This window comes from Microtus oregoni, unplaced genomic scaffold, assembly GCF_018167655.1.
Source record: "Microtus oregoni isolate MIOR12 unplaced genomic scaffold, Mior012 000036F_ref0000092, whole genome shotgun sequence".
NCBI classification, from domain to species: Eukaryota; Metazoa; Chordata; class Mammalia; order Rodentia; family Cricetidae; genus Microtus; species Microtus oregoni.
The window spans coordinates 10546700-10566084 of NW_024543095.1; the positions used below are offsets into that span (position 1 = coordinate 10546700).

General features: G+C 41.1%; 1 protein-coding gene across 2 annotated transcripts in view; it reads right to left on the minus strand.

The window, feature by feature from the left end:
• Nucleotides 1-18936, minus strand: part of Atl2 (atlastin GTPase 2) — a 44406-nt gene extending 25470 nt beyond the window's left edge. For both annotated transcript variants that reach the window (XM_041631055.1, XM_041631054.1), the window contains exons 1-2: nt 18797-18936; nt 277-521 (exon numbers count right to left, since the gene is read on the minus strand). In XM_041631055.1, the coding sequence (XP_041486989.1) occupies nt 277-521; nt 18797-18914 (363 nt within the window). In that variant the 5' untranslated portion in view covers nt 18915-18936. The remainder of the gene's footprint in view (nt 1-276; nt 522-18796) is intronic.
• Nucleotides 18937-19385: the final 449 nt, after the last annotated feature.

Sequence of the window (19385 nt, forward strand, 5' to 3'; positions counted from 1 at the left end):
TCAGTGGTAAAGAACACTGGCTGCTCGTCCAGAGGTCCTGAGTTCAATTTCCAGCAGCCACATGGTGGCTCACAACCATCTGTAATAAGATCTGGTCCCCTCTTCTGGCCTGCAGGCAAAAAAAAAAAAAAAAAAAAAAAAAAAAATGCAGACAGAACGCTGTATACAAAATAAATAAATCTTTAAAAAAAAAAAATCTGGCCTCTGTCTTTTTATAAGTTGGCTGGAAAAATTTAAATTGTATTAGTTGAGGTAGATTTAAAAGATGCTATTTACCTTGTTATACATATATCTAAGCATAAAGTCCAGGAGAAATGATTTTCCTTTCCGAAAAGCTCCTGCCACAGACACCACGACTATGTTAAGATCCCGAATGTGCTCCTGTAGCAGTATCTGCTCCAAGGCCTCTTCATCAAGCTCAAAGTTATGGTCATCTTCATGAGCAAGAACAATCTGCACTGGACATGGCTTCTTCATAACCTCATCTGAGTTTACTAGGTCATCATCTTCAAAATCCTCACCTAGAATTTAAAAAGAAAAAGACAGGTTACTTTAATCCCTACGTTACCAACTTTTCCCTAAAGCACTTTGAAATACTCTATCCCTGTAAAACATTTGAGAAAAGTTATAAAAGGGGGGGGGGGAGGTATTCAAGTTCCTCTGCATTTTTCAATCCTTCTAGAACAGGGCAAACACTATCAGTCAGATTTCCCATTTTATATACAGCGAGATAGAGAAGCATCTATGCCAGGTCAGCAACAGCTGTCTGCAACACTCTGCAAAGTCCTTTCAGGACTTCAGGAATCCTGCAGTTAAACACAGACATTGGCAAAGTCAACTTCACCTGGTACTTCAGAGTCCAGCTCTTCTTGTATTTATTCATCACCTAGACAATCACTCTCCACAGAACAAAGATTACAGCAGACTAGTGATTTTTATTCTGAAATTTGAAAAGTAAAGCTAGGGCTCTAGAGAGTGCACAAATATGACCCAATAAAGCTAATAAGTCCCAAATTCCAATTAAGACTTACATAAGAGCCCTTGCCAAAGCAAAGTACACAGGACTGTTTTAAGTGGGGAAAATCACTGAGAAGCCAGGTACTATTGTCCACTGGGGCCTTTTTTTTTTTTTTTTTTTTTTTTTTTTTTTTTCCTTTTTCGAGACAGGGTTTCTCTGTGGTTTTTGGAGCCTGCCCTGGAACTAGCTCTTGTAGACCAGGCTGGTCTCGAACTCACAGAGATCCGCCTGCCTCTGCCTCCCAAGTGCTGGGATTAAAGGCGTGCGCCACCACCGCCCGGCCTGGGGCTTTTTCTCAAACACCACAGCCACAATTTAAGAATACACGGCTTCTATAAACAACCAGACCATCCTTGTGTTCACTACCACATACCATGAAAAGGCAACTTTTGCAGAAAGTTTTACTGAATAATGATGGAAAAATAACTACAGAAAATGTAAATGGAGACAACTGCCCAAAGTTTAGTTTTCTGTTGTTTAAAAAAAAAAAACTAAATGTATCAGGCCAGGCAGTGGTGGTGCACGCCTTAATCCCAGTACTCGGGAGGCAGAGGCAGGTGGATCTCTGTAAATTCGAGGCCAGTCTGGTCTACAAGAGCTAGTTCCAGGACAGGAACCAAAGCTACAGAGAAACCCTGCCTCAAAAAAACAAAAAACAAACCAAGGAAAAAAAAACCTAAAAGTATCTAATAACTTCTGATATGTTCCTTGCTCAGCTTCTCTACTATCCTCTTGATCCCATGTAGCAATTAAATTAACATTGGGACCTTATCAATGTTCCTATATCAAAAATTTGAAGCCACACTGCTAGATTTCCATTGCCCAGCACTTTGGCAAAATGTCTAGCCACCCCAAACTCTGGCTCTTCCAGGTTCCAGGGCAACATGTGAGCCAATAAGCTCACCCTGGGACCTCAAGTCCCTGGTAATGAATGAAGTAAGTGCTACATGGTTACATGATCTATACACGTGGCAGCTACAGCTATGTAAGCCCCTGTGAGCATGCACTAGGCAGCCTTTAAAGGCTCTACTCTCTTTCAGTCCCTTAAAGAGGTAACTACTCTTCCCCCGCCTCCATCTTTATCTCTCTCTTCTCCCTCTCCCTGCACCAACTTCCTCAGGCCTGCTCAAGTGTCTCTTTCTCTTAATAAACTCTTAAAGTGGGTTTCATTGTGTATTTCGTGATCCATTCTCACTCACACCCGGTAATTTCACACACTCCCTTGAGCCTGTCCACTAAGTATTAATTTTCACTCCAGGGAGACCTGGATATCTACTGTGTTCCGTGCAATGACTCTCCATTCTCTCATGAGAAGGGTTCATCTACTTTGTAGAACATGATTAGTCAACAATGAAACAACACATTGTCCACATAAACACCATCCACAGATCGGCATTTCTATCTATATAAAGTAATTTTATTTTCTTTTTGGAGGGGGGGGGCGGGGGTTTTGAGACAGAATTTCTCAGTAGCTATGGAGCCAGTCCTAGAATTTACTCAGTAGACCAGGCTGGCCTTGAACTCAAAGAGATCTTTCTGCCTCTGCCTCACCTGGGATTAAAGGTGTGAGCCGCCACCACCCCCCCACCCGACTATTAATTAATATCAGATTTGCCTCCCCGCCATATCAAAAGTCATCTTTAACACTGTATGGCCAAATCAACATTATTTCAAAATGTGCTTTGAATGGTGATAATGCACTACAGAGAGCAAGTGAATCTGAATAACTTCTGTAAGTAAAAGCAATCAACATTTAATTCAAGAGTGTATTATCATTTCCTTTTTCAGTAACATTTGGCTGCAGCCCGTTAGGATATTTGAATTCACAAAAGTTAGCTTTGCTGGACAGATAGACAGTTAAAAATCCCAAGTTAAGAAATCATTAGGAAAGATCAGATGAGTGATATGTAAATTATGTGATTAAGTTTCCAAACTTAATCGGAGGTTAAAGTAAAATTCCCATATCCACGTCAGATCTTCCCTGAGTCTATTCTCATCTGTAAATGGCAACCACATGTCTCCCTGAGAAGGTTGTCATGAGTATTAAATGTGCTTAAGTAGTGTGGCACATAAGCAAGCACTATGGGTGTTTGCTACTAAGGTAAAAACAGTTTAAAACATTCCAACAGGAACTTATGCAGAACACTTGACTTTCACCCAACCAGCGGCTATATACTAACATCACCAGACACTTATTATTGCTAAGACACAAATCGGGTGCCACCCTTACATACATCCTTTCCCTCGGCCTTTAATACCTGTTCCTCTCACTATCTTTTATCTCATTTATATCATATTTAAATCATATTGGTCTTCATTAACACACTTGCTGCCCTCCCCAAAACTAATCCAACCTCCAAGAGACAACTAAATATATCTCTAAATCTACTCATTACTCTCCTTAAAATGAGTCTTACAAACTCTACTCACTGCCCATCTCTGACTGTCATTTGGTACAAATCTCCCCTCTGTAAACCAAACCAAGATTTCCTTCAGTCTTCATACTTCATTTCTAGACTCATGATACTCCTCTACTGGATTATAATATACTCTTCCACATAGTCAATTCATAGTCCAAGTTTCAACTTAAATGTCATTTTCCAAGAATAAGAAATCCCCTAAGGTCCCTTAATAAATTTAATGTTCCTATACTATTAATATAGCACTTGAATATTTATGTAAGTACACATTTGTTATATGTATCCCCTCAGCTAAACAGCTAAAATACTGATAAAACTTTCACTGTACTTTAACCAAAGAATACATAAAATACAGAAGAAAATTCTTAGTTTCCTTGCCAAGCGTCATGGGAGTCCTAAGATCAAGCCTCTACCCCCCTCACCCCTGTCATCCATCCTGCAATGATCTGTCCATCCCCAAGGCCCAGGCCACCTGGCCTTCCTGGTGTCCCTTCAGCAAAGGCCTGGTTCCCACCTTAGACTCTCATCCTGTACATAGGCCCCCTGTATCTGTACAGAATGACCTTAGAATTTACAGAGCATCACATCTCCTCCTTCCAGGCAGGCTGTCAGCTCAACAGCTACCTCCTCCGAGTAGTCTTTCTGGACCACTCACTTATTCAAAACAACAACCCCTAAGAAAGGCATTCCTAAAGTGAGCACTATGCTCATTTCCAATCCTTTAGGAACAATTTCCTAACTACAGAGGGAAAAACTGAGCACAAGCAAATCTGAGTCCACAAATACTAAAGTAGTAGGGACTTGAGGTGGAGCACTAGAGGAAAGGCAGCCAGCAACCATATAAGCCTTTAGGCAAGGGCAACAACAAACCTCTCAGGTGCAGGGAACACATCACTGCACAAGGCTCACCTGAGGCCTGCGACGCAAGACTGGAAGGGAAACCACCACCAGAAAGCAGGCCCTTTGGAATTCTGGCTGTGACAGACTGGAAAGATCTTACATATCAAACCTCAGGCTGAAACACTAGAAAAGGCCCAATCAGATTTAAGGACCTTGTCCTCAAACAAGATCCTATCTAAGACAAGTCCAGACAGAGCCTAAAAACCAGGACTTGAAAAGATCTGTAGGATGCAGTTTTGAAATACAGTGCAGGGGCAGGGGAATCAGCTAACTAAAGTGCTTTTCATGAAACAGGACCAGAGTTAAGAGGTCCAGAACATGGTGCAGAACGGAAATCTTAGCCTGAGGAGGAATCAGATTATTCCTGGGGCTTTCTGGCCAGCAGGAACAGTCAAATCAGTGAGTTCCAGGTTCATGATGTATGCTCACACATAACACACACAAAGGAAATTTAATACAAACAATGCAGAGGGTCCTTCTCAGTTTTTTGAATATATAACCAAGAGTGAACCCTAATCAATTCTGAATGATCATAAAATATCAGAGAGGCTAATTTTAATTATCACAACAAAAACTGAGAAAAATCCAGACTCTATAATGTATAATATGATCAGTGAGCGATGTCATCTCAAAAAATAAGGTGAAGAAGAAATATCTGACATCAACCTCTGGCCTTCAAACACATATTTGCACACGTATACACCAACTATATCACATACATAACCAGACACATAAAAAAGATATTTAGAATAAGCACAAAATGCTTGCCACACAAGTATTAGGAAGTGAGTCTGGATCTCTGGCATTCATAAAATAAGTGGATGGATGGATGGATGGATGGATGAACGGACGGACAGAGGCTAGGCACATATCTGTAATCCCAGCACTGGGAAAGCAATAGCTAGATCACAGCCAGCCTAGATAAGCTGGTGAACTCCAGGTTCAGTAAGAGACCCTATCTCAAAAATAAGGTAAATAGCAACTAAGAAAGATATCAACCACTAGCTTCTGTGTTCACATATGCTCTTGTGCATGAGTGTGAATGCGCAAGCACACGGGTGCACGCACACATAAACATAAACACACCACACCAACAGAAATAAAAGAAAAATCTAGAACTGAATAACATAATAAAATATTCACTGAGTAGACGTGGGAGATGGGAAGTGGCAGAGAGTTTGAGAACATCCAAGGACATACTCTAATCTAAGTAGCAAGAGGAAACACTAAGTCTCAGAGAAGGGTGGCACAACATCCAACATGTTGCTAAGAGTCCCAGAGGAGAACAGAGCTGAAAAAAATAATTTTCAAAAGAACAGTGAAAGTGAAAATGTCACTTAATTTGTTTATAGAGCCTCACAAACTCAGTATAACACTGAACTAAAACTCACTACCAGTTTTAAAATCCTGTAACTGTGCTTAGCCCAAATATATATTGCTGTTTTCTTTGTACAAATTTTCTTCAAATTTTGAATTTTTCTTTACTTCATTATCTCAGTTTTTAAAAAAAAAAAAAGGTAAATCATATCTAATGTTAAACTGTTTAAAAGTAAACTAATAGTCACTCTGGAAATATACAAAGCTATTTTAAACTTTGAAAAGTAAGAAATGAAAGAACATAAGTTATCTTCCAGCCTCAGCCAATCATATCAGCAAAGCACAACTGTGCAGAACAAGACGTCCCAACTGAAGGAGTGGATCTCTAGGTCAGTGCAATCATCACTTGTTCCTACTAAAGCTGACAGGTTGATTAATGTGGAAAACATCGTAGGATGCCTACCAGCATACACAAGAAACTCAAAAAACATTGAGCCAAGTAATAATTTTTTAGACATACTTTAATCTGTAATCAATAAAACACTTAAATACTGGGAAGTAAATTCTCAAAGGAGTAAGATTTTAGTGCAAAGTATGAGAGACTGAGGGACACAAAAGATTAACAAGTGCCATTAAAGATATACTACAGAGTTTTTCAATGATATACCTAGAAGTTGAAAGGGAATTGCTATTGAGAATATCATCAAGAAAATAAGAATTTCGTGTGAAATGAATGCATTATGTTAAGCTACAAGGCCAAAAAAAAAAAAAAAGAACAATGAATGGTTTCAAAGAAATTTTATCTGAATTACTAGATTCTCACTAAAACGAATTTATCAATAAAATACTTTCAAAGTTGGGGGAAAAGCCTGGTTTACAGCAAATTCCAGGCCAGAGCTGTTACAGAGAAACACTGTCTCGAAAAACAACCAAAAAGGGGGAATTAAACATTTAAAGGAAAATGCTTGTTCTCTGATATTTACTATAAAGTTTTAGCACATTAACAAGAAAAATAATGACCAGTTATTAATTAAGAAATAGTACTAAAATATTGGGGTTGGTAGTCCTCCCAAGTTGCTAAAATCTATCAAGGAAAGGGTATCTCCTAAACTTATTTTATTTTATTCCTAGGAGAGCTTTAAAAAATGTAAACACCTCGATCAATTTAGTCAATCTAGTTGGAAAATTCCTTTAAGAAGTTTCATTATTACTAAAAACATAATCGTTATTCAATATGCTTTGATTTTAAAAAATGACTGCCAATATTTTTCCAAACATCATTTTTCAAATTAAATAACATGTAATACAGAACAAAATAGATTTCCTAAAAGAATCTCAACTAAAAACAATACATTTACAGGAACTAATAATTGTTAGTTGAGGGGCTAGAAAGATGGCTACAGGTCTGAACACTGGCTGTTCTTTCAGGGGAGCCAGGTTAGAGTCACAACCAGGCGGCTCACAACCATCTGGAACTCCAGCTCCAGGTGATCCGACACCCTCTTCTGGCTTCCACAGATATCAGGCACCAAAGTGGTACACAGACACACATCAGACAAAACAGCCATACACATAAAATAAAAGATCATTTTTAAAAAGGAAAGAAAAATGAAATTCAGGGGCTGGAGAGATGGCTCAGAGGTTAAGAGCATTGCCTGCTCTTCCAAAGGTCCTGAGTTCAATTCCCAGCAACCACATGGTGGCTCACAACCATCTGTAATGGAGTCTGGTGCCCTTTTCTGGCCTGCAGGTATGCACACAGACAGAATATTATATACACAATTAATAAATAAATAAATATTAAAAAAAGAAAAATGAAATTCACTAACAGTTGGCTGGCTAAAAGAAGGTACTCACTAGTATGAAAGACTGAAAAGGATCATCTTTAAAATCAAATCTATCAAATGCCTTCAAAGAAAAAAAACTAGATATAGAGAGGTTCACTACTTAATTATGCCAAACATTTAAGGAAAAAAATAAGACCAATTCTATAGACTCTTCTAGGAGAGAAGGAAAAGGAATTCTTCCCAATACACCTTATGAAGCCAAAATTATTTCTGATATCAAAATCATACAAAGACAACGATAGAAAACAAAAGTGTAAATCAATATCCCCATAAGTAGACATCAGAATCTATTATTCAGAATAAACAGGAACTCTTACTTAAATAAAGACTATTTTTAACTACACAGGACATTTCTACCATACAATTTGAGGAAGATACACAAATAGTAAACTGGTGCAGGAAAAGACACACAATGCTATTAGGTGTTAAGAAAATATAAATTAACGACACAGCAAAATGCTGCTGCAGAAGGGCTATCATTAAAGACCAACAGAAACACCTGTTGGCAATCATACCCCAGGTAGCTAGAGAAGTGAGAACATATGACAATAAAAGACTTAAATACAAATATTCACAGCAGATTTACTCATAATATCCAAAATCTGGAAATGACTCAAATGTTTGTTCATATACTAGAAAGTAAACAAATTATGTTAAGTCTGTAAAACAAATGGCTACTTGGCAATGCAAGAAATGGATCATATACATACATTCATATATAATATGTATATAAATATACACACAAAAACACAAAAGCCTAAACAGCATCTTGTATGCTAAGTGAAAGGTACCACACATATATTATTGTACTGTATAATTTCATTTTATAAAATTCTTGAATTAAGCAAAACCACAACCACAGAAAGATTAGTACTTATCAGGAGGAACTGGGAATAAACACACTGACTACATAATATGATTTCTATATATGTCATTATATAATAATAATAATAAAATGATAATGAAAATACATATATTGACTACAAAGGACTTCTTTTTTTAAAAAAAAAAACTTTTTGAGGTACTATTCTGCATCACAATTTTAGATTATAAATTCCGGCAAGCCCCATCCAAATATACTACCAAATCAAGATTTTATATAAATTATCTCAGCAAGACATATTTTAAAAATCAGAGTCTGCCTAATTTCTCTTAGCATTTTCATTTCTTAATAAAATCAATTCTACCAATTTAAAAATCATTCTGCAGAACAATAACATTCTCATCAGTACTATCCACTTCTATGGCAACTTCAGAAAAATTATACCAAGATGATTAAAACCTGGAGCTGGAGAAATGGCTCAGAGCTTAAAAGCACAAACTGCTCTTGGAGAGGACCTGAGTTGACTAAGCACCCATGGCAAGCAGCTTACAACCCACCAGTAACTGGATACAAAGCCTCTGGCCTTCCCAGGTACCTGCACTCGCATGACCTGCCCACACAGACACAGAGACACACACACATGCACCCACAAAATAAATATTTTAAAACTGGAGCTGTGCATTAATTCTAACACTCAATTTAAAATAACTACTTCCTCATGAACTAGGATCCTGAAAACATAATTTTGAAGTTTTGATGGTGACAAGAGATCTCATGCCCACTTAAAAAAATTAAAAGCTGGGCTGTGGTGGTGCATGTCTTTAATCCCAGCACTAGTGAGGCAGAGGGAGGCAGATCTCTGTGAGTCTGAGGCCAGCCTGGTCTACAGAGCAAGTTCCAGGACAAGTTCCAAAGCTACACAGAGAAACCCTGTCTCAAGAAACAGAATTAAAAAAAAAAATAAAAATAACTCTAAGTTACTCATACTTAATTTCTTTAAGAATTCTTTGAACCTCTTTTATCAGGAAAGAAGGGCATTTTCCTAGAGCTAGAAGTGTCTTACACATCAATAGACTACACATACATTCCCTAAAAGACATGGCATATAAGTCATATACATATACTGAAATACTAACACATGTGCTTAAAACTAGCCTCAACACTTACATGCCAAGGACTTTACAGACTGTGCAGTCCAATCCACTATTCTAAAGCTGCATGACTAATGTGAGCAGACTAGATCATGACGTATCTTCTACAGCAGTCATTCTCAAAATTATATATACTATTTCTTTTATTTTAAGATTTCTTTATTTTACATATACTATGCTCTATCTGCATACAGACCTGCATTCCAGAAAAGGGCACCACATCCCATTATAGATGGCTATAAGCCACCATATGTTTGGTTGCTGGGAACTGAACTCAGGACTTCTGGAAGAAGAGCCAGAAATTTTAACAGCTGAGCCATCACCTCTTGAGTCCCATTCTCAAAGTTTTAATACAAACTAAGGATCTTGTTAAAATGCATATTCTGACTCCTTAAATCAATCTAAGGTAGAAGTTGAGAAACTGGGTTTGCAATTAACTTCAAGATGCCAAAACTCATAATCCTAAAAACTTATATCCATATCCTATATGGATAACAAAGGTCACAATATTTGATATAATGTTGTGCGCTTAATCTTATTTCAGCTAGTCTCTAATAATGTTCAAAAATGGGGGAGACAGGCTGGGGGGTGGGTTCAGGCTGTGCTTTATGTAAGCTCCATTCTTTTCTGGAGACTGCTGATACTCTTATTCAACCAAAGTCAAACTATTGAGTCTATAAGCACAAGAGACAAAGAACTAAAACAAACTCTATTTTAAAAGTAAAAAGGATGGAAAGGGTACTTTAAAATGTTACCATGTTCTACAGCCAGGCCTGGAAACAACTGCTCCAGAGTGGTCACTGACTTAGCGATGCTTATGCTAGTGCTGGGACCTGCCTCCCAGACTGCACTCTGGGATAGGAACGCTGACAAACATGCATACCTGAACTTCAACTAAAATGCTTTACTGAAGGAAAGAAGCAGCTATTACCCAACTGGGCAATGGGAAGCATTTTAACTCATTATTTGCTTCTACAATATATATATATATATATATATATATATATATATATATATTTACATATATATGTATGTATATACACACACACAAGAAGGAATTTAAACAAGTTTTTCTCTAGAAAACTGAACTATGTGAATGGGGTGGAGACGGAGTTCAGACTCCAGAAAAGGATTTATTAGCAAGCCAGTTGTCATATACTTTCCCCATTAGTACTGTTTGCTAGTCAGAAATACACTAAAGGCCTTAAAAATGCTTTGGAGCGTATATATTATAGTTTATCTCCTTCATTATACTCAAACCAAGAAACAAAGAGTTGTTTTTCCTATAAGATTCACATATTATCTTCCATTCGAAATCTACCCTGTTTCCATAGCAACCAGCACTGATGCCATACCATTTTTTTTCCGTTCCCACTTAAAGAACACTATGGCATAAAATCCTTTTACGCACTTATGGAACTAGATGAGGAAAATGTAAAATAGATTATATGTGGACACAAATTATTTTTTTCCAAAGACTGCCATGAAGTACTGACCAGTTCTTTAAACAACAGATAAGTATCAGATGCATTTAAAAATATACTGAAGCTGAACCCAGTAGCAGCCCTATTTTGAATTATTTAAAATCAGGTTATCATACACCCCATCTATGACCTGCTTGAGCCCAAAACTGCAGGATCTCCACAACACAGGGCAATAACAGAATAATCAAGGAGTCCCGGTGAGGGCCTAGCATTAATAGTGTAGCAGAAACCAGAGGCCTCGAACCAGACAATGACTCTTTGCAACAAACACTTGTAAGTAAAGATATATGGACAAACGGGGCTTTCTTTGTGACTCACTGTGTCACACTGCAGCTTCCATGACAAGATTTTTAATTTTTTTTCCTTTTTTCTTTTTCTCTTAAATTTTGTTTTATTGGGGGGGGGATTACAGGGGCAGAGGGTGGGTGCAAAGGGATGGGGAAATGAATGCAGGATGTGAAAGATATTTTGGATAAAAAGAAAGTTTTTAAAAAATCAGATGCTGGGCAGTAGTGGCTCACCCCTTTAAGCCCAGCACTCGGGAGGCAGAGACAGGCAGATCTCTGTGAGTTCAAGGCCAGCCTGGTCTACTGAGTGAGTTCCAGGACAGGCTCCAAAGCTACACAGAGAAACCCGGTCTCAAAAAACCAAAAGTCAGGTTGTCAATTAAAACATCCTAGAGATAGGACATCTCTCTGGCCCCAGAGACTGTAAGTGAAGGCTAGCTGACCTTAAAACCAAAGGCTAAGAATCCAGGGCATTATCCCTAAGGACAGCGGACTGATAAGATCAAAGCTACGCTGTGACAAACTGAACGTGATGAGTGAGAAAGAACTGTAAAGGAGTCTAAAACCAGAGAGATCAGACACAAGGCAATCAGAAGAGCTTGATCTATGGCAAGAAGCCCAAGGCCAAGGTGACAGCAAAAACGGGCAAAGACACATACAAGAGCTCATTCATCAATGCCCTTCCTTGGCCTAGACAATGAGTTAACACTAAAATTATCCCACATTTTTATAAGGGACACTATGTTTTCATAAAAGCCTTTATTAAATGACAACATACACCATCTACTTCTAGAATTAATACCAGTACAAAGACTACAAGGTTTTATAACAGGAGAGAATAAATAAAAAAGGAAAAAAGGTTTCCTTTATTTAGACAAATTACAGTTCCCTGTTTGGCCCAAAAAGCAACTTTGTGGTAGTTAAAGAATAACAAACCTGTGATAACCATTTAGCAAGAGAATCAATCTCTCTCTCTCTCTCTCTCTCTCTCTCTCTGCCTGCCTGCCTGCCTGCCTGCCTTTAATCGCAGCACTCCAGAGGCAGAGGCAGGTGGATCTCTGTGAGTTCATGGCCAGCCTGGTCCACAGAGTAGAGTTTGAGGACAGCCAATGGCTACAGAGAGAAACCCTGACTCAAAAAAGAAAAAAAAAAGCTAGTTTTCCCACTCTGCTCTCTCCTTTTCCTCCTTCTAAGACAATTTTAGGGTCCATGTCAGGATTCTCATGGTAAATAAACCTGCTCAAAAACAAAGGAGAAGAAAGGGTGCTCCAGAATTCCTGAGCCATTTTTTGGCTACTAAGTTTCTCCAAAAATTATTCAGTCATTTGAGGTCAATTCCTTGTTCCATTTAATTACAGAAAAAATAACCCATATTCCTTTGTTATTAAATATGCTTAACACCACTCGATTTTCCAACAGCCTCTAGTTGCTTTTAAATACTTTTAAGTCTTTTTTTGATTGAAAATTCTTAGAAATAAAGAATCTCAAGAATGCTATAAATTTTCTAGAGTGCTTAAATTATTTTGTAAGAGGATCAAACAACACACTGCCTATCAAGGTGTAAGTCTCTTCCACAGCTAAGACCCACCCACTCTCCAAAGCCTAATAGAACCCACACTAGGAGTGGGGAGGTGATGTCTTGAGTAAGTGCTTGTCACCAAGACTCAAGACCTTAAGTTCAATCCTGAGACTCACATGGTAGGAGAGAAGCAGCTCGCTGCAAACAGTTCTCTGGCCGGTAGGCATGTGTGCACATGTACAGTGCTACTTACACTGTCACCTTGACACAAGCTAGAGTCATCAGGGAGAGGGAACTTCAGCTGAGAAAATGTCTCCATCATATTGTCTATAGGCATGTCTGTGTGGCATTTTCTTGATTAATGATTGAAGTGGGAGGGCCCAGCCCACTGGAGGTGGTGCCCTTCCTAAACAGTGGTCCTGGGCAGTATAAAAACCAGCCTGAGCAACCCATGGAGAGCAAAGCAGTAGACAGTGTTCCTCCATGGTCTCTGCTGGAGTTCCTGCCTTGGCATCCCTCAATGACAGACTGCGATCAGGACATGTAAGCCAGATAAACCCTTTTTCCCCTAACTGCTTTTTACCTGTGCTTTAACACAGCAATAAAAAACAAAGACACACATAAGTTTGTTTGGGTTTTGTTTTGTTTTGTTTTTCGAGACAAAGTTTCTCTATGTAGCTTTGGTGCCTGTTCTGGAACTCACTCTGTTTAAGTCCAGGTTGGCCTCAAACTCAAAGATACACCTGTCTCTGCCTCCCAAGTGCTGGATTAAAGGCATGCGCCACCACCACCAGGGCTCACAAATAAGTTTTAAAGGGTTACAAACACACACTCTATCATCTGTTTCCCACAAAAGCCTCGGTAAGAACTTATAGATACTACAGATGCTGGCTTCAAAACTTCGGCAGTTTATATAGTAAATCTTCTTCCCCTACATCACCATTCTTCTCTAGATTAAAGTCTATAGACAAAACTGGACATTTAGAATGAAAAAATAAATAAATAAGATGAAAAGTACTGATTCTAGATAACCAACTTTCATCAGATGTGAATCTTTCCAGCTAGTGTTCAGGCAGCTAGGTTATCTGGGCAGCCACTAACTGCTTATAGTAGTATCAGTCACAGAGATACAATTCTATGAAACAATCTTCATTAAACTAAAATTAGAAAGTAAAGGGCTGAGAGATGGCTGAGAGAGGTTAAGAGCACTGACTGTTCTTCCAGAGGTCCTGAGTTCAATTCCCAGCAACCACATGGTGGCTCACAAGCATCTATAATGAGATCTGGTGCCCTCTTCTGGCCTTCAGGGATATAGGCAGATGCTGTATACACAATTAATAAATAAATTTAAAAAAAAAAAAAAAAAGAAAGTAAACCCACTATATTCTACTTGTACTGGCCAGAAAACCATATACAACTTAGTCAAAAGTGCGTATTATCTCATTGGGAAAGTGACAGACTATTAATTTGTCTTTCATGATTTATAGTCATTTCTAGAAGCTATCACACCAACTACTGTATAGGCATTTATCCCAAAGTAGTGAAAAATCATGAATCTACTTCAAAATTCAATCTAGTGTGTACACACACAAACACAGATAGATATATGTAACAGCCACTTGAAAAGTCCTAACTAAACAGCTATTTGGGTTTTGTACTTCTGAGCACGTTGACCCTCACTGTCCCTAACACTAGTACTGCTTTACTTCCTTCATTGGTTTTTCTACTTTCTACATCTACCTTTCCCCACCTACTTTTAATTTCAAGTCTAGCTAGGGTAGTAGAGCTAGTATAGCTCCATGAAAACACTTGCCTCTCTAGGCCAGGAGCTAGGTTCAATCCTAAGCTCCACACCAAAGGCAAACAAATACAGTCCAGCACTCAGCGAATTGTCTGCACTTTCCCTTGTATACTGCCTTCTGTCCGCCTTCCCAGTTAGCATTTTAAACTTCATTTATTCAGCCATCTCTAATCACATATAGCAACCAAGTGAAAAGCCCCTACCCTACCTCTTTAAACATGGGAGTAATGAATCAAGTACCTGAGAAATTTCTGTGACTGGAGAAACAGCACACTCTCTCTCCAGTGCAAACAGTGACTCAACTCCCTCCCCAAAAAGGGGGCTTTAAGAAATAAAATGCTGGGGGCAAAGTGCTTTGTTAAGAACCAAATAGTACCTGGTTGTAATCAAATTTTCAGGTTGGCGATTTTTCTTTTTTGGATTTTCAAGACAGGGTTTCTCCGTAGCCTTTGGTTCCTGTCCTGGAACTAGCTCTTGTAGACCAGGCTGGCCTCGAACTCACAGAGATCCATCTGCCTCTGCCTCCCGAGTGCTGGGATTAAAGGCGTGCGCCACAACCGCCCGGCTGATTTTTCTGATTAAACACTTTTACAACAATAGAGAAAGCCTTCAACTGTTCCATTTCTTGGTGGCAAAAGAGACTAAGAGATAAGACAAAGCATCAGAAATGAGTTCACCGTGGGATCAAATCAGTTACTCTATGGTCACATCTTTTTTTTTTTTTTTTTTTTTTTTTGCACCCTAAGACTAAACCCTTTCATTCCTATAGCTGTCTGGCTTTTACATACAGATCTGGGAAAGTTACCATTTGTCCTTAGAAAGGTGGTTTGCTACACAACTCCCAAACCCACTTATCCGCCCACACCCGGATGCCCCCGGTCCTGTTCTGCTCCCGCAAGCCCAGCCCACCCACATCAGCCACGCCCCCATAGAAAGTGCAACAGCTCCTTCCCTGAGTCTATGGTCACATCTTAAGGTTAAAAAAAAGGCCAATGTCTATGAAGTAACGCACATGGCCTTTAAAAACCTCAAATGGCTACAATATCAGGGTACTACTGCATTTAAGGATGAGGAAAAAAGAGATTAAAATTGTTTCTCTGTATCTTCCCCAGAGAAAGCACTCCTTATAAAGTAATTAAGTGAACATTTAAAAAAAAAATCGACCTCTGCCCAACCTTTCTGGCTTTAACTTTGAGAGCTGGCCTGAAAAACGCTTTACTCGCATGTGATTGTCAAGCAGATCACTCATAAACAAGAATTTGCAAATATGTGTCACAGTTCAAAATGTGTCAACTCTAGCATCATCACACTGGTTGCCTTCCTGTCACCCTTGGGAGCCACCTGGTACCAGCTGCAGAAGGGCATGATCTCGGAAAAGGTCTAACAATTTCAAAACAGTCATTTTGGGGAACAATCAGGAATTCTACCAAAGTTGTAATGAAGCCACACCAAAAAAAGAAAGGCTGCAGAAATTGTTCAGTGCTGAAGACAGCATACTCTTCCAGACTCAGTTCTAGCACCAGCATGAAGTGGCTCATAATCACCCCCTCCATTTCCAGGGGATCTGACACCCCGAACCTGTATTCAGGTGCATCTACACACACACACACACACACACACACACACACACACACACACCTTTTAAAATAAATCTTTGAAAAAAAATCCTGAAAAACTGTATACCTATGTGGACTCAGCCTACAGCTACAACCTCATTTTCTCCATAATAAACACCCCTTTGCTGTAGAGTAGCTTCTTCTTCCCCTCCCCATAAAAACAATTCCACAGAATTTCAAAAGCACTCTATCTAACAGACTGATCTCACCTACACAATCCTAGACTCCTATCAACTTTAAGGGTCAATAATACTTTTTCATTGAGTGCTGCATCCTAAACCCACTCAGGAGGTAGGCTGTAACATATTGCACTTGCCTAATATTTGGAAAACCCTCGGTTTGATCTTCAACACACTGGAGATGGAGAATGATCTGGGGTTGATCTTTTTTTTTCATGAGTTCATGCAAACACAAAGTATGGTCACTTATTTATTAAATTTCCCATTTAATATTTTCCCAACTATGGTAAACCAAGGAGTGACTATGTGATTTCACCAGTTGCTAACTGTGTGCTTAACATAACACAGGTTCCCGTCTTCATCGAAGTGAGATATGAGGCCATCAACACCAGAAGCTTTGAAATACTAAGTTCCTTGTACATAAAATTCTATTTTAATTGTCTATTAACTTTATGAAATCCCTAAAGTTTATATTTCATGGTGGATAAATTCTGAAACATCCTCAATTCTCAAAGGAGTGTGTTTTCTAGAGATCCTAAACTCCTTAAAACCCAACCATCTCTCTTAGAGGAACAGAGCATCTTCCCAAGACCGTGCCGCTAAAGGGACACCTGGCTCACCCCAACTCACTTCTGTAACTTTAAACTCAATTCCTCAGCTTGCTGCTCTAAAAAGCACAGGGAGGAGGAAGTTTCGACATCACCAAAATAGAGGAATCCCTTAGGAATTGGCAGTCTGTTTGCTCCTACCTTCGACACAAATCCTAACAAGTCTATTTGGTCTGAAATACAGTAAGAGGTGACTCAGAAACAAATTAGCAGGTGCTGGGGACTGTCTTAGGAAGTAGGGCTACTCAGTGAAAGTCTTACACACACACACACACACACACACACACACACACACACACACGGGCTCCAAAAGAAAGGCCGAAATCTCTGAGCAAGAGACAAGAACATTTCATAAATGTTGGGCAAGCACTATTTATCAACAGTCCCAAGGATCTTTCTTACCCTTCTCAGTGTCCAAAGCATAAAAACATGCTCTTAACCAGGATGCTTTTCCTAATAAAGTGTTTTTGACACTACATCTCAAACTGTTACACACACACACACCGATATTCCAGGACAAATACTTAAATTCAACCATCAGCCACCTAAAGTAAGTAAAAGTCTCTCAGGGAGTATTTAAGGACAAAGGGCTACTCCTGTAAACAGTTCTGGCAAGTGTTTGTAGTTGACGGGTAACATTTTTTTCCTCAGAGACAAATTCTAATCAATCCTCACCTCTGACATATGTCCAAGAGCTACCACATATGAAGTGTAATCTAAAGTTGTCTATAAATGCCTGTGGTTAATATTTAATCACAATGTTTTAAGTTTCACCCAGTAAAACCTCTATCAGATCGTGGAAAAGGAAATATGAACGCAATCTCGTACTCAGTGTGTTTACTATACTCTTATCTGGACCTCACGTCTCTAATCGTCAGCTTTACTAATTGATACGCCTTTTAAAAACTTTATGCCTTTACCCACCATCACAATTCTCAATAAGGACTTCGTGCGTTCAAGTCCCACCAAGGTGAAAGATCAAATGCTAAACTCCTAAAAATAAGGGTGCTGTGAGTGAGAGCAAAAACTGCGTCTTCGAGGGGGTAGGGGCGCCATGGACACACGTACAGTAGGAGCTCACATTCGCACCAAAACCCGGGAGCGACAGATCAGGTGACTTCACACCAGCCACTTTCCAGCCAGAAGCCAAAGACTAGCAGCCACAGGGTTCCTAACCCCGGTTTGACAACCTAAGCCAACACTTGGAAGCCCGGCCAAGCACAACTCCTGCGCATGGGTAGGGAGGATCGAAGAGCTCGGGAACCTGAGCCCGCGCCACAGCCCTGGCCTGCGGACTGCGGCTCCCACCGGCAAGGGTTGTGTGGCGAGCACCGCGACCTGGCAGCCAGGTGCCAGCGGTTCCCGCGTCCTCCGCCGCCACCGCCACCACCACCACCACCGCGGCGGCCCAAGCGTCCCGCTCTTCCCTCCCTTCCCCGGCCCGCGCGTGGCACCCAAGGCAGCGAGTGCCCGCCGGGTGACCGACCTCGGGGCGTCCCGGCCCCGCGGCCCCGACTCGAGGCCGCCCCCTTGGGTCGGGGCGGACGCGGCAGCAGCCACGCGGCGGGCAGGGGGCCGGGCCGCCCGTTCACCCGCCAGCTGGGAGAGCTGAGGCCCGTGGGCCGCCCTCTCAGGCCGCGCGCGAGAGCGGGCAGGCGGGCGCGGGGCACGGCTGAGGCTAGGCCCTGCGAGCGACCGCGGCGGCGAGAACGGAGCCCGGCCAGCCGCTGACTTCGACCCCGCCGGGCGCGCGGTGCTCGCCAGCCCGAGCGGCCGCGGCCTCCCGGACACCCGGCCCCCGTGGCCTCGGCCCTACCGGCCCGTACCTAGGGAGGTCGTGGACGAGACGTGGTTCACCCCGACGCTCGGGTCGCTAGTCTGCCGCCGGCGCCTCAGCCCCTGGTGCTGCTGCTGCCTTCGCGCTGCCTCGTCCCCCTCCGCCATCTTGTACCGATTTAAAATTAACTCCCCACTGACGTCAAACGCCGCCGCCGCTTTATCAACCTCCCGGGAGCCGGCGGGGCGGCCTGCGGGTCCTAGCGCCGCCCTCGGCCTGCACCGCCCTGCGCGCCCCCGCCACGCCCATCCTCGCCCTCGCCCCGCCTCCGCCCGGCCAGCCTCCTCCCCCGCTCCGCTGCTCTCAAGCTTTAGTAAGAAGTGGGGGACCCGCTGTGGCCTGCGCCACTGTCTCCCGCCCCCACCTTCTCGGGCTCGGTACCACACCCCCTTGCCGCAGGGCGGAGAAGGCATCTTCGGAGAACCAAGTCTCCTTTCCCAGTTCTCTTCACAGCTCTGCTGTGGACTCGTGCCCTGCACGTGAGGTTGCGTTCGCATGCTTTCCCTTCCCTCCTTCTTATCCCCAACCCTCTCCCGTGCCAACTGTCGCTAGTGCCTGGCGTCTCTTGATATTTTCTT